At 43.9% G+C, this 13,245-nt stretch overlaps 2 protein-coding genes across 2 annotated transcripts in view; both read right to left on the bottom strand.

The window, feature by feature from the left end:
* Nucleotides 1–11,900, bottom strand: part of LOC143100685 (cyclic AMP receptor-like protein A) — a 20,754-nt gene extending 8,854 nt beyond the window's left edge. The window contains exons 1-8 of the mRNA XM_076264090.1: nt 11,737–11,900; nt 9,728–9,780; nt 8,370–8,424; nt 7,080–7,136; nt 6,719–6,779; nt 1,025–1,112; nt 604–693; nt 67–105 (exon numbers count right to left, since the gene is read on the bottom strand). Coding sequence (XP_076120205.1) covers nt 67–105; nt 604–693; nt 1,025–1,112; nt 6,719–6,779; nt 7,080–7,136; nt 8,370–8,424; nt 9,728–9,780; nt 11,737–11,820 — 527 coding nt within the window. The 5' untranslated portion in view covers nt 11,821–11,900. The remainder of the gene's footprint in view (nt 1–66; nt 106–603; nt 694–1,024; nt 1,113–6,718; nt 6,780–7,079; nt 7,137–8,369; nt 8,425–9,727; nt 9,781–11,736) is intronic.
* The window catches only part of LOC143099926 (E3 ubiquitin-protein ligase TRIM35-like), a 491,084-nt gene that overhangs the window by 358,958 nt on the left and 118,881 nt on the right, over nt 1–13,245 (bottom strand). The gene's annotated exons all lie outside the window — the stretch shown is intronic.

Genomic DNA, 13,245 nt, shown 5'->3' with positions numbered 1-13,245 from the left:
TACACTCCTGGATGTGAGATACGGGCAACCCGGATGACCAGCTACATTAGAGACGGACATACTCACATGCCAAACCTCCACGCCACATGGCTATCTGTGATCCAGCTAGAGAGAGAGAGAGAGGGAGAGAGAGGTAGAGAGAGAGAGAGTGTGAGAGAGATAGAGAGAGAGAGAGAGAGAAAGGTAGAGAGAGATAGATAGAGAGAGTGAGAGAGACAGAGAGAGAGAGAGAGATGAAGACACAGAGAGAAGTTAAATGACAGACAGAGAGTTATGAGTTATGAGATAACAAAGCTGTGATGGTGACCATGATGAGGTTGGTTATGACCACAGGGCCAAAAACAAATATAATAATCAACACAATGACCATGATGAAGATGAAGATGATGATGATGACGATGATGATGATATAAATATAATAATCAACACAATGACCATGATGAAGATGATGATGACGATGATGATACAGATATAATAATCAACACAATGACCATGATGAAGATGATGATGACGATGATGATACAGATATAATAATCAACACAATGACCATGATGAAGATGAAGATGATGATGACGGAGATGAAGAAACATAGCAGTGACTCACCACCAGGCTCCGGCTGGTCCATAGTAGCCTAGAAAGAGAGGGAGGCTGGCCATGACCATGGGCACTCCCCAGGCCAGCAGGTGGTACGGTCTGGACCAGCCACAGAGAAGAAACCACATCATCAGGGGTGGGGGGGGGGGGGGTGGTACAGATGGTGTGAATGGTTCATAGAGAGGTTTCTATGGGTGTGTGCGCTTGTTTTTTTGTAAATTAACAACTAAGTGGTCTTTCCTGCTAATGTGTTATTGTGTGTGTGTGTGTGTGAGAGAGATCTGCTTTGAGTGTGACCGGAATACTGTGCGTGTGTGTCGAGGCCAAGAGAAAAAAAACCCATATATGTTGTTTCACATGTTTGTGTGTTGCTAAGAGAAGAGAAGAGCAAAGAGAGTGTGTGTGTGTGTTTGTGTGTGTGTGCTCTTACATCTCATAGTGTTCGGTCCTGATCTCCTGAACCAGGTTGAGATAGAGATTGATTGTGATGAGACAAACCCAGGCCAAGGCACACCAGTCTGAAACACACACACACAAACACCAATATTAAAGAAATGAGACACTCACACACACAGCAATATTACAAAAATGACACACACACACACACACACACACACACAAGTTTGATATACACACCAACCAAACAGTAACATTTCAGAAACCTTACAGCAACCTCATAGAAACATTAAAGACTTCATATTCACACAGCAGTTATACAACAAACGTGCACCAAATGTCATCACACCTATCCTTGAGGTCACACAACAACTACACAATTCCTTTCTTTATGTAAGTCATAATAGTCAAACACACAACTACACACAAAGCAGCCTTTGTGTGTGTGTGTGTGTGTGTGTGTGTGTGTGTGTGTGTGTGTGTGTGTGTGTGTGTGTGTGTGTGTGAGAGCACCACTCAATTACCTGTCAACGGATATGAAATGGAGGGAGGGTGTGTGTGTGAGTAAGTGACAGCACCACCCAATCACCCATCAACGGATATGTAGGAATCACACACCACACACATCACACAGAGAGATATGTAAGAATCACACACACACCACACATCACACTGAGAGATATGTACAGTAGGAATCACACACACACAACACACATCACACAGAGAGATATGTAGGAGTCTAACACACACAACACACATCACACAGAGAGATATGTAGGAATCACACACACACCACACAACACACATCACACAGAGAGATATGTAGGAATCACACACACACCACACAACACACATCACACAGAGAGATATGTAGGAATCACACACACCACACAGAGAGATATGTAGGAATCACACACACACACACACATCACACAGAGAGATATGTAGGAATCACACACAGACAGAGCTTTACTGCTGAATCATACTTTGGCATTTACAGTTCTCATCCCAGAGTTGAATCACACACTTTGGATTATTGTGTGTGTGGGTGTGTGTGTAGATTTCTAATCGGACCGGAAGAGAATGAGAATGCAGGACAAATACCACGTTGCCTAATCACTGCATAACTCACATCCCAAACAAAACAGACCTCCCACACTGTTGTGGTTAAACAATGAAGACACAGACACACACACAGACACACACACACACACACACACGGCTTGGGGAGACCGGGTGTGGCGGGCTGGCCCGGGTGTGGAGGCTGGCCCAGGTGAAAGGGTAACGCGTGGCAGTGGACAGGGTACCTACTCTGTGTGAGGTGTCAATGCCTCTGACTCCTCCCTTCATTTCAGTGAATAACAAGATTCTATGAACTCTAACGGAAAAAAGGCAGCTTTTGTGCACAGACAAGACCACCCAACTCTTTAAACCCACCACTTTGCTTTATTTGTCACAGACGACTAGAACTGTACACACTGGCCCATTCAACAAACTTTGAGCAAAATGTTACTTATTATTATATGGGAATGTCATAGCCATTTTGAGAAATGAATATGCATAATCATGCCCTGAAGAATATGTGTGGGGTGTTTCTCAAACTAATGTATGGGCCGTGGACCGAGGTTACTGCCGGTCCGCGGAGCCCTGCTCTGCTCCTGCAGCAGTCAAAGTAGTTGCCTCGGTCACACGTCCCCGCCCCCTTGCCTTAACTTGTGTCAACATTCTAGAATTTTAAGCATTCCCGCCCGCATGAGCGTTGTTCTCTGTCGTTCAGTTCAGAACTCATTAATTCGCATGTACGAGACGAGAGTGGTCCAGTGTTTTTTACAGTCTGCCAGTTAGCCTAGTAAGCATGGCATGCTCAAAGCAAGCAAGTCTTGACTCTTTTTTTTGGGAAGAGGCCAGCATCTAACGATGCAGATTTAACCAATGTGTCAGAGGCAAAAAAGCATTGCACATTCACACGAAATTATGACCCCACATACATTAAATTCGGTTTTATTTCCAGCGAGATCCCATTGTCAAATGACACAGTCTGTCGTCGTGTTGCTGAAATGGCAGCAGACATTGAAGCCCAAATCCTTGAGAGGGCAAAGACATCTGACTGGTTTGCTATTCAGTTAGACGGGAGCACTGACGTATCCAACTCGGCCATGCTTCTGGTCTACATCAGGTATGCTCATGAAGGCCGGTTTTATGAGGATGTCTTGTGCTGCAAACGGGGTAAAGTGGTGAGCAGAGTGAAAAACGAAATCGAGGTGTTCTTGACCAATAAAAAGTCCACTCTTGCCGAACACCTGTGAGATCAGTCCTGGGTCATAAAATTAGCGTACCTCACTTTGACATTCCGGACCATTTTAACTTATTGAACCTGTCGATCCATGGCAGAGCGTGTGACATCTTTCAGGCCAATGACAAAATCATGGTCTTCAAAAAGAAGCTCGCTGTCTGGGCCGATAGGGTCAATAGGGGGGTTTATGACATGTTCAGCTGTGTGTAATCTTATGTTGATGTGGGTCAGCCGTTATCGTTCAGCACCTTACCAAAACACTGAATCACTTTGAGCAATACTGCCCCGCAAAATCCCATCTCTCGGAAAAGCAATGGATACGAGATCCATTTGCCAATCCAGAGATGAGCGATCTGCCACCAGTGATCCAGGATAAAATTTTGGAGCTCTCCTGCAATGCTGGTTTACAGTCCCGATTTGGCCGGCTTTCACTGTCCGAATTCTGGCTGTCATGCTCCAATGAATATCCCCGTCTTGTTGAGATGGCAATGAAAACATTGTTGCCTTTCCATTCAACATATCTGTGTGAGACAGCTTTTTCTCACTTGACGGCAACAAAGACCAAATACAGAAACAGGCTGAACTCCGAAAACACCCTTAGAGTGGCCTTGTCATCATGTCTCCCTCGTTCGACCTGCTAGTGGCGCGAAAGCAGGCACATCCGGCTCATTAGAATTTTTCTTTTAGATTTTTGCCGCCAAACCCTCGTGTTGTAGTTGTTCAGTCAAAATAAAATAATTTTAAAAGGCAATAAAAAAAAGCATAAAATTAAAAAAAAAATAAAAAATCTGTGGGAAATAAGTTCATTGGCCTATTTGGCCATGATTTCAAATTCAGCCAATATTTCCCTGTTACAAGTTTCTTTATATAATTATTCTTATATAGGCATGATGATAATAATAACAATAATAATATTAACATGAATAATTAGATAATAATAATAGTAATAATAGTAAACATAATAGTAGGCCTAACAATAATAATAATAATGATAATAATAATAATAATAATAATATTAATGATGATAACACTATACATCGGCTTAATGACTAATAACACTATATGTATCAAAGTCCATAGGTGTCCCTGTGCACAAACCTTCAGTTGAACAGGTGCAGGTGAGGCAGGTAAATATAATCCAAGATAATCCAACACTATATGTATATCTATACCTATCAAGTTTCTTTATAGACATATTCTTATTAATAATAATAACAATAATAATAATAGTAGTAATGATAACACTATACATAGGCTTATAAATAATAATAATATTATTATAAATAATAATAACTAATAACACTATAATGTATTTCTTTATATATGCCTACCTATCTATCTATCTATGTTTCGTAATAAGCAATATGATTTGTATGTTCGTATTTTTCCTTAGCTTAGCATACAAAGCTAGCGGGAATCCCATTCTCTGCCTATGGTTTACTAGCGTGCTAAACTAGCAACACTGAACTGCCCAAGATACACCACACCACTCAACAACAAAATCTGATTGGTTGGAACATTTTTCCCCCATGCATATAAACGTACCATAGGTTTCCTTTATGTCTAGCAGCCTATGCCGATTGCTGTGTGCATGTGATTGACATATGTGCAGGGTAGAAATTCGACTGAAATTGCATTAAATCAGGTTGTTTTAACTAATATTAGACTGCAAGATAGGGTTTTGTCCACTACATTTAAGTTCCCTAACTTGCCATATAACTTGCCATATTAAAAATTCCCAGTTTATTCCCATTAATTCCCGTTTATTCCTGTTAATTCCCATATATTCCCGGTAATTCCCATGGAAAGTTTCCAACTTTGAAAATTCCCGGAATTTTGCAACCCTAGCTAGCACACATATAGTGGGCGCAGGTACGACTGGGGAACCATGGGCTAGACAGTTGTACACAGGTAAGATTAGAGAGCTATGGGCTAGACAGGTGTACACAGGTAAGATTGGGAAACTGTAGACTCAACAGGTGTGCCCAGGTAAGGCTGGCTGGTTGGCAGGAATGCCAGTCTTGACAGGTGTGTTTGGGTGAGGCGTACTGATGTAGCAGGAAGGTGTGTCAAACACACACACTCTGGGTTTCACACTACAACCTGGGAACAGAGTGCTCCCAAAACAGTGTCGCTAAGTGTGCGTGTGTGTGTGTGTGTGTGTGTGTGTGTGTCTGTGTTTGTGTGTGTATTGAGGCCAAGACAAAAAAAACATGTAACGGTATGTTGTTTCACATTTTTGCACTGCTAAGAGAAGACGGAAAACAAAGTGTGTGTGTGTGTGTGTATGTGTGTAAACTCCTCCAATCATGCATGTATTCTTCAGTAAAGGCTCAGAACCAGCCTGTGCTCAGAGTTAAAACTATGCAAGCACAGCAGGTATTCTACAGTAAAGGCTCAGAACCAGCGTACTGTGTAGGTGGTGTAAACGTTTCAATGGGTGTGCAAACAGGCCTGGGTTACATACAAGTTATGTAAGGGGTAATGGTAATGGGTGGAAACAGTGGTATAAGTAGGATAATGGACTTCACAGCGTTTGGTTATCAGAAATGAAGGCACGTTGAAGTCCATTATCCTGCTTATACCACTGTTGCCACTTGCGTTGTGTTTATTTGCTGTTATAATAATATAATTAAAGGTTTTAAATGCTAAAACTGTCTTGTTTGTAGAACTACTTCTTTCCGCCACTTATCAACTCATTTCTTAACTTGCAGAGCAAACTACCGTTTCTAGTTCTATATGGATGGTTGTTAGTACCATCAGTTCCATCCAGTTGTTAGTTCCATCTCTCTCATTGTCAAGCGACAAATGCAGTAGGCATTTAACTTTGCCTACTGCCATATAACTAAGCTAAAAGTCACCACAGTTTTATGCTACAATGTTGCTACATTCTGAATGTCTGTCAGAACGCTATTTTATTGCTCTAATGCAACGTGACAGTTAATTCAAACTTCACAACAAGTTCGGCAAATTAATATAATAGTGTGAAACTAACTGAAGCTACTTCATAGGTGTGCAATTAACAAATAATTGACGTTCTAAACATTGCATCACAATTGCATACATTACTATTAGTGACCTTTTGTCTGTCAGCAGCTGAGCTTTCATTCCAGTGCAGATGATAACGCAACATCATCTACTCAGTCTCACACACACACACAGGCACACACACACCCTTTCAGGTGAAATGTTGCATAAGGGATATAGCAGTCGCCTTATGTCATGGGAACAGAGTGCTGGTCTGTCCACCTGCCATCAATCACACACATAGATACCCATACCTATGCATTCATGCACACACTTAGCAACCACAATCACAACACCCTCCTCACACACAAACAAACACACTGTTCTGCAGAAGATGTTTTTTTTGTGTGAGTGTGTGTGTGTGTGTGTGTGTGTGTGTACGTGCGTGCATCAGTGATGGTGACTTACCAAAGTATGTGAGCCACCAGGCTTGAAAGTTACAAAGGGAACCTACAGGATGAGACTCGCCCTATGGAGAGAGAGAGAGAGAGAGAGATGAGTGAGGAAAGGAGGAAAAAACAAAACACCAGAAAATTTCAGAATAAAATTGGTTATCGGTGTACAGGTTGGGAGCACATGGCAGTGTGTGTCTGTCTGGGGGGGGGGGCAACTTGTTACAGTACAACCCAGGCCAATACAGTGCACAATGCAGAAGTGTTTCTGCCCTGCTGGTGTGTGTGTGTGTGTGTGTGGTGGTGGTGGTGGGGGGGGGTGGTATATTGTATGTGTGTGCATATTCATGCGTGTGTATGTGCTGTGTGAAACTCACCATGACGTAGGCAACACTGTCAAAGAAGGCCGCCACCGTCAGGCTCACCACCATCTTCTGCAGAGACACAAACACAGAGGGAGTCACACAACAAACCACCCACCCATACTGAGATCAGACGCCACACACACCCATACTGAGATCAGCACAACAACCCACCCACCCATACTGAGATCAGCACAACAACCCACCCAACCATACTGAGATCAGCACAACAACCCACCCACCCATACTGAGATCAGCACAACAACCCACCCACCCATACTGAGATCAGCACAACAACCCACCCACCCATACTGAGATCAGATGCCACACACACCCATACTGAGATCAGCACAACAACCCACCCACCCATACTGAGATCAGCACAACAACCCACCCACCCATACTGAGATCAACACAACAACCCACCCACCCATACTGAGATCAGCACAACAACCCACCCAACCATACTGAGATCAGCACAACAACCCACCCAACAATACTGAGATCAGCACAACAACCCACCCACCCATACTGAGATCAGCACAACAACCCACCCACCCATACTGAGATCAGACGCCACACACACAACCATACTGAGATCAGACGCCACACACAACCATACTGAGATCAGACGCCACACACACAACTATACTGAGATCAGACGCCACACACACCCATACTGAGATCAGACGCCACAGGCCACACACACCCATACTGAGATCAGACGCCATACTGAGATCAGACGCCACACACACGTTGGCTCACTCAAGGACGCACACACTTTGATGCGTGTTCCCACTAACTTTGTGAGGGCTTAGGGCTGCCCCTCTGTAACATGGTGAAGTGCATGAGGGCTTCCTCACTGACTTTCTGAGCACTATTCGTAAGTGGACATTTATGCAGACTTTACTCAAGGGATTTCCCAACAATTCATAGCATTGTGACAATTAACTGTATATATAAGGGTCTCAAACTCACTTATCAACGGATGTCAGGAGAATGAGATTTAGCTGTTGATAAACACAAATGCCCACATGCACATACACCACCGTGTACACACACATACACAGACACACAAACTGAAAATACACACAAACACGCTCGATGGTGTTTTAGGCCCTCAACATCGTCTTCCAGGCAGCGGTGGCACCTTCACCTTAAAGGCACCTAATCCTAACCCTAACCGTAGCGCCTTCCAGGCAGCGCTGTCTTGAAGACAATGTTTGGGGCTTAAGACACCAAGAAACCACAAACACACAAATAAATGTGCACACACAATCACATGCGCGCACACACACACCTTACCTGCGCCAAGGAGTTGTATCTGCGTAGCAGCCATATGACAAACAGCATGAATAGGCTGCAGAGACAAACCAAGCAGAGAAATTACATTAATAATTTCCCACAACGCACTATAATTCCCACAGTGCACTATTCACACTGACAGGCAGAGATATCTGACTTGACATTCAGCCCAAATCCTTTCTGCTTCTAACTAATGGGGCCCCTTGTGCTGGTCCAGTTCACTCATATTCTACAGCAGTGGTTTTCAGCTAGTGGTCCAGTTGACTCATATTCTACAGCAGTGGTTTCAGCTACATTTATCGCTTTTATCCAAAGCGACAGCAATACAAAAACAGTTGAACTACAGTGCAGCCAGTGGTCCATGGCATACTAATGGTCTGTGAAGGTAGTGCTGGTGGGCCCTGAGTATGCATTAAGAAATTACTGTGTGTCAGTAGGGGGGGCGGTTAGTTAGGTTAGGGAAGACCCACCCCCAAACCCCACCCCTACCCCAATCAGCAAGACACCCTGCAGCATTAAGTCAGGGGTCAGTCTCTAAGGCTGATTTTCGACCGATCGCGAAACCGTTCTTGAACTGGTTCCGTTCAGAATGCTTTGAACCCTGGTGCTATCTAGTGAACCAGCCCCCATTTCCACCAGTTTAGAACCGAACCCAGTTGCCCCGTTTTTTACAGCAGAAACTTAGCTGTTAAAAATGCTAGTCAACATCTGCAGTGTAATGCTAGTTTACTAGTTTTGTTTACTCATGGCAACAGTTGATATGGACGGAAACTCGTGCTTTTAGCCTTCTCCCCTCTGAACAGTAAAGTGACACGCCGACTCCGGTTTGCAGGAAAAAACAACTCTTTTTTGCTTCAAGCTCCGAACCAAAGTGCCACGTTCCAAACCGTGTTTTGTTTGGTCAAAATGCTTCGACCAGTTCAAATATTGGTTCGCGAGGGGAAACGGAGCCGGTTTTCTGTTGGTGGAAAAGACCCATTTGTGCCCCTGAGCAGCCTACACCCCCACCACAAACACACACACACACACACAAAGACACACAGACACAAAGACACAGACACAGACACAGACACAGACACAGACACACACACACACACACACACACACACACATCATCATGTTACCAGTTACCACCCTTCGTATTTGCCCTCCTTCCTCATAAATAACTACAAGAGGAAGAAGACCAGCAGACCAAGGTCATGACCTCTTAACATATGAGTCATATGTCAGAACTCCTCTACAGAAGACCAAGGTCATGACCTCTTAACATATGAGTCATATGTCAGAACTCCTCTACAGAAGACCAAGGTCATGACCTCTTAACTAAGCACTAGCCTGCATAGCAACAGGGTACTTACCAGCCAATCAGTGAGAAGGTCCCTGTGGCTCTCTTAACTGTCAGGATTACATCCTGCAAACACACAACCATAATTAGAAGAAAAGTGTGTGTGTGTGTGTGTGTGTGTGTAAAAAGGTATAGCTGCAAGTGCTTGCGTAAACTTGTGGGCGCGCGTGTGTGTGCGTGCGTGTGCAGCTGGACGGCTTAGGTCACATAGACAAGATGCCAGCACACACAGAGACACACACAGACACACAAGCACACTTTCTGTAGTTCTGTATATAGACATATAGGAGCAATAGATCTGCTTGCTAATTGTACACATCACTTGATCTGATATTCCATTGAGGAACCATCATGTCAGCAACCATAATGTCAGGCTGTGCGTGTAATGTGTGGTCATCTTAAACTCATGCATTCGACTGTAATGAGTGCTTTAGGAACAATTCTCAGGCATCCGACTAAGACTGTAATTATGAGTGCTTCAGGAAAAATGTTCAGCTACTTCCTCTTACAGGGGATGGTGCAATATGTAAAAGCAATGTGCATGCAGCACGAAGACGGAAGTATTTTTTCCTCTCCTTATTTCCGCAAAGAACTAACCTGAATGTGCTGACACAACGCAGTCCACCCAAATAAGAATCTGCACATGTGAGAGTGTGCACAGCAGGGCAGGGGAAGGGGAGATACTAGCCTACACCAAAGGCTATCTGACATGTGTGTGTTTCAGGGATGATGTCTCTCAGGGGCGTAGCACAAGATCCTGGGCCCCTGCATAGGCAGTCCTGATGGGCCCCCATGTTCCTCAACCCAGGTAAAATATATTCCAGACTTTGCAAGGGCCCCCTCTCCCCTTGGGCCCCTATAATCAGTAGTGGTTTTACCCCCAGTCCGACACCCTTGATGTCTCTAGGGAATAGAAGGGCGGACAGTGGGACAAAGACGCTGCCCTGTCTCGGTCGCCCTTCCTAAACTGAAATAGGTATCCTACGCTTCAATTCAACAATAACACAAACAACAGATAGACAACCGGTTTGGGGTAGGCCTGACCTACAGCCTTGTGTTTCAAACAAAACAAGTCGCTTTATCAGAAACGTAGAGGCTCGGCTCACTAGGCCTATCTGTCGCGTCAAAGTGCCTGCCTGCCTGTCGGGGCCCTGGGTCGGAATGATGGGCGTGATAGAAATGCTGACTTGCTTGCCAGTGAAGCACCCGATTTGGTTCCTCCGGAATTCCTGTTTCCTTTACGTCACTGTTTTGAAGTTCTTGCGTTGTTGCTAGGTTACCGTGCGTATTCACAGTGCTGTATTGCGTTTTCCGTGTTTTCAGCTACGGTAACCGACTAGAGCTTCCGTGTAAAGACCTAGAGGGGAAACATGAATTGCATGGGGAACCAAATCGGGTGCTTCACCGGCAAGTCTAAATTCATTCAACCTTTATTTATTCTCGGAGGATCATTGAGGGAAGCCCTCATTTTCAATGAAGCCGAGATTACATCGGTTACATAAATGGCCTGCAAGTTCACAAACAAGAGAGCGCAGCCGGAGCGGAGAGACTCATTTCAAACTCAATGAGGGCACGGGTTAAGAAATGTCGCTCAGCCACATTCCTTTGCTGTCAATAAAGCTCTAAAAGGTTAACGTGATGTAAATAGATCTTTCCTCTAATGTCACGGATTTGCAAGCTCACTAATTATTATGAAGGGGCCCGTTAGTTTAATTCGGGTCTATCAAATGTGTTAACAAGTTCGCCTGGGTTCACTCATTGGCTATCCTCGCTTGAGACCGCAAAAACATGCCCAAGACGTACTGCTTATCGAGACAATTCACCTGTAAAGTAAAACCGAGACCTGGATTTTCCGTCAGTAAAAGCTATGTGGTGATAGCATAACGTTGAAACCAAGATTACTTCTCTGCACCTTCATCATCGGGGAGCTTTGCTGGTTAGCTATGTTGTAGCTAACTGTTAACTTAGGTTGACAGCACGCAGCCTGCGAGGCACAAGCGTTTTTTATAATGACCTACTTACACAGTGGTAGTCGTCAGGGTCTGTGGTGAAGAAAGTGCAGCGAGTGCTAACATTACTGGGCAAAGTGGAGCTTTCATGTTCCATATTTATTTCTAACTTAGCTACAACTGGTGTCTTTGTGTTTACACCATTCTTTCATCATGCGGAATCACATGCTAGGCTGACTCGAACTGCAACTACAGTGTCTGAAAAGGAACAAAAAGTACTGAAACGCATAATGCATGGTACTCTGGGGGGGAAAACTGAAGTTGATATATTTCTCAATTTATGTGTACGTGTGGGTAATTTTGCTACGCCTTCTATCTGATAGGACAAAATGTTCTTATCAGACCGGAAGTTTTTCGAAAACCTGCATTCCACTTTTCTATGACAGCATTGTTGTGTGAGGGTGTTATCTCAGGGGAGGTGGTAGTGTGTTGGGAGGGACTGAAGCGGGGGAGTGTGTGTGTGTGTGTGTTTCTGTGGCCGGGGGCGGGGTGGTGGTTACTTTTTACCTGAACAGTTTCAGTATGCCTATCAGTTTCACATTGACATGAACTGTCATGCATTAATGTATAGGCTACACAAGCATGCAACTACAGAGATTCACACCTTTACCAAATAGTTTTCGGTATCCGGGTTCACCTATGGTCCTGCATTCATAAACAAATGCACACACACACACACACACACACACACACACACACACACAGAGAGAGAGAGAGACAGAGAGAGAGAGAGAGATGGGGCGTAACCTGAATAGTCATACTGAACTGGAAGGCATTAATCCCTCTCTTCAGAAACAATGGTCATTCTCAGGATGTGCCAATGTGTGCACAAGTAATCATTTTGAATTTGATGTCAACAACGTGTTTTAAAACATTGCCAGTGTGCTGCTTCACCTCTTCATTTAACTAAATTCTGTAAATGTTTAGAAACTGAGGAGACCAGTTTCTAGTGTTTTGAGAATGAAATGTCCCATTCCTGCCCGATATATGATTTCAGTTGCTCAACAGCAAGGGGTATTCTTAATCATGTGTTTCATTCCATGATGCACCTAATTTGACAGGTCTGGACTGCAGACAGGCCATTTAGCATCTGGACTCCATGGAGAAATACTGTTCAAATATGTGCAGAACTCATTTGGCCATTGTTGTCCTGAAATATTCAAGGTCCTCCCTGGAAAAGACATTGTCTGGATTGCAATATGTTGATTAAAACCTGTACATGTAGAATTGATTGTGCCTAGATGTGCAAAATGCCCAAAAGCTGTAGGCACTAATGCACCTCTATAATGTTGGGTTTCGAACTGAGCACTAAAACAAGTTGGATAGGTTGCATAGTTGGGAGGCCCTCTCCTCTTTAGCCAAGATGAATCCATGATTTCCAACAATGATTTCAAATCTTGATTGGTCTAACCTTTTTCCACAAGCTCAGGCCCAGATAAGACAGTGGTATTTCTGTATCATGTCTAAATACAATGTTGGCCGTTGCATGGTAAAGTTTACTCTAACATTTCTGAACTGAGTA

The sequence above is a fragment of the Alosa pseudoharengus genome, unplaced genomic scaffold (assembly GCF_046254945.1).
Source record: "Alosa pseudoharengus isolate Yale_2024_CS ecotype anadromous, Long Island Sound unplaced genomic scaffold, YU_APseudo_1.1 YU_APseudo_1.1_scf_3, whole genome shotgun sequence".
Taxonomy (NCBI): domain Eukaryota; kingdom Metazoa; phylum Chordata; class Actinopteri; order Clupeiformes; family Clupeidae; genus Alosa; species Alosa pseudoharengus.
Note: the sequence above shows the minus strand (reverse complement) of the source record. Positions and strands in the feature narration are given on the sequence as shown.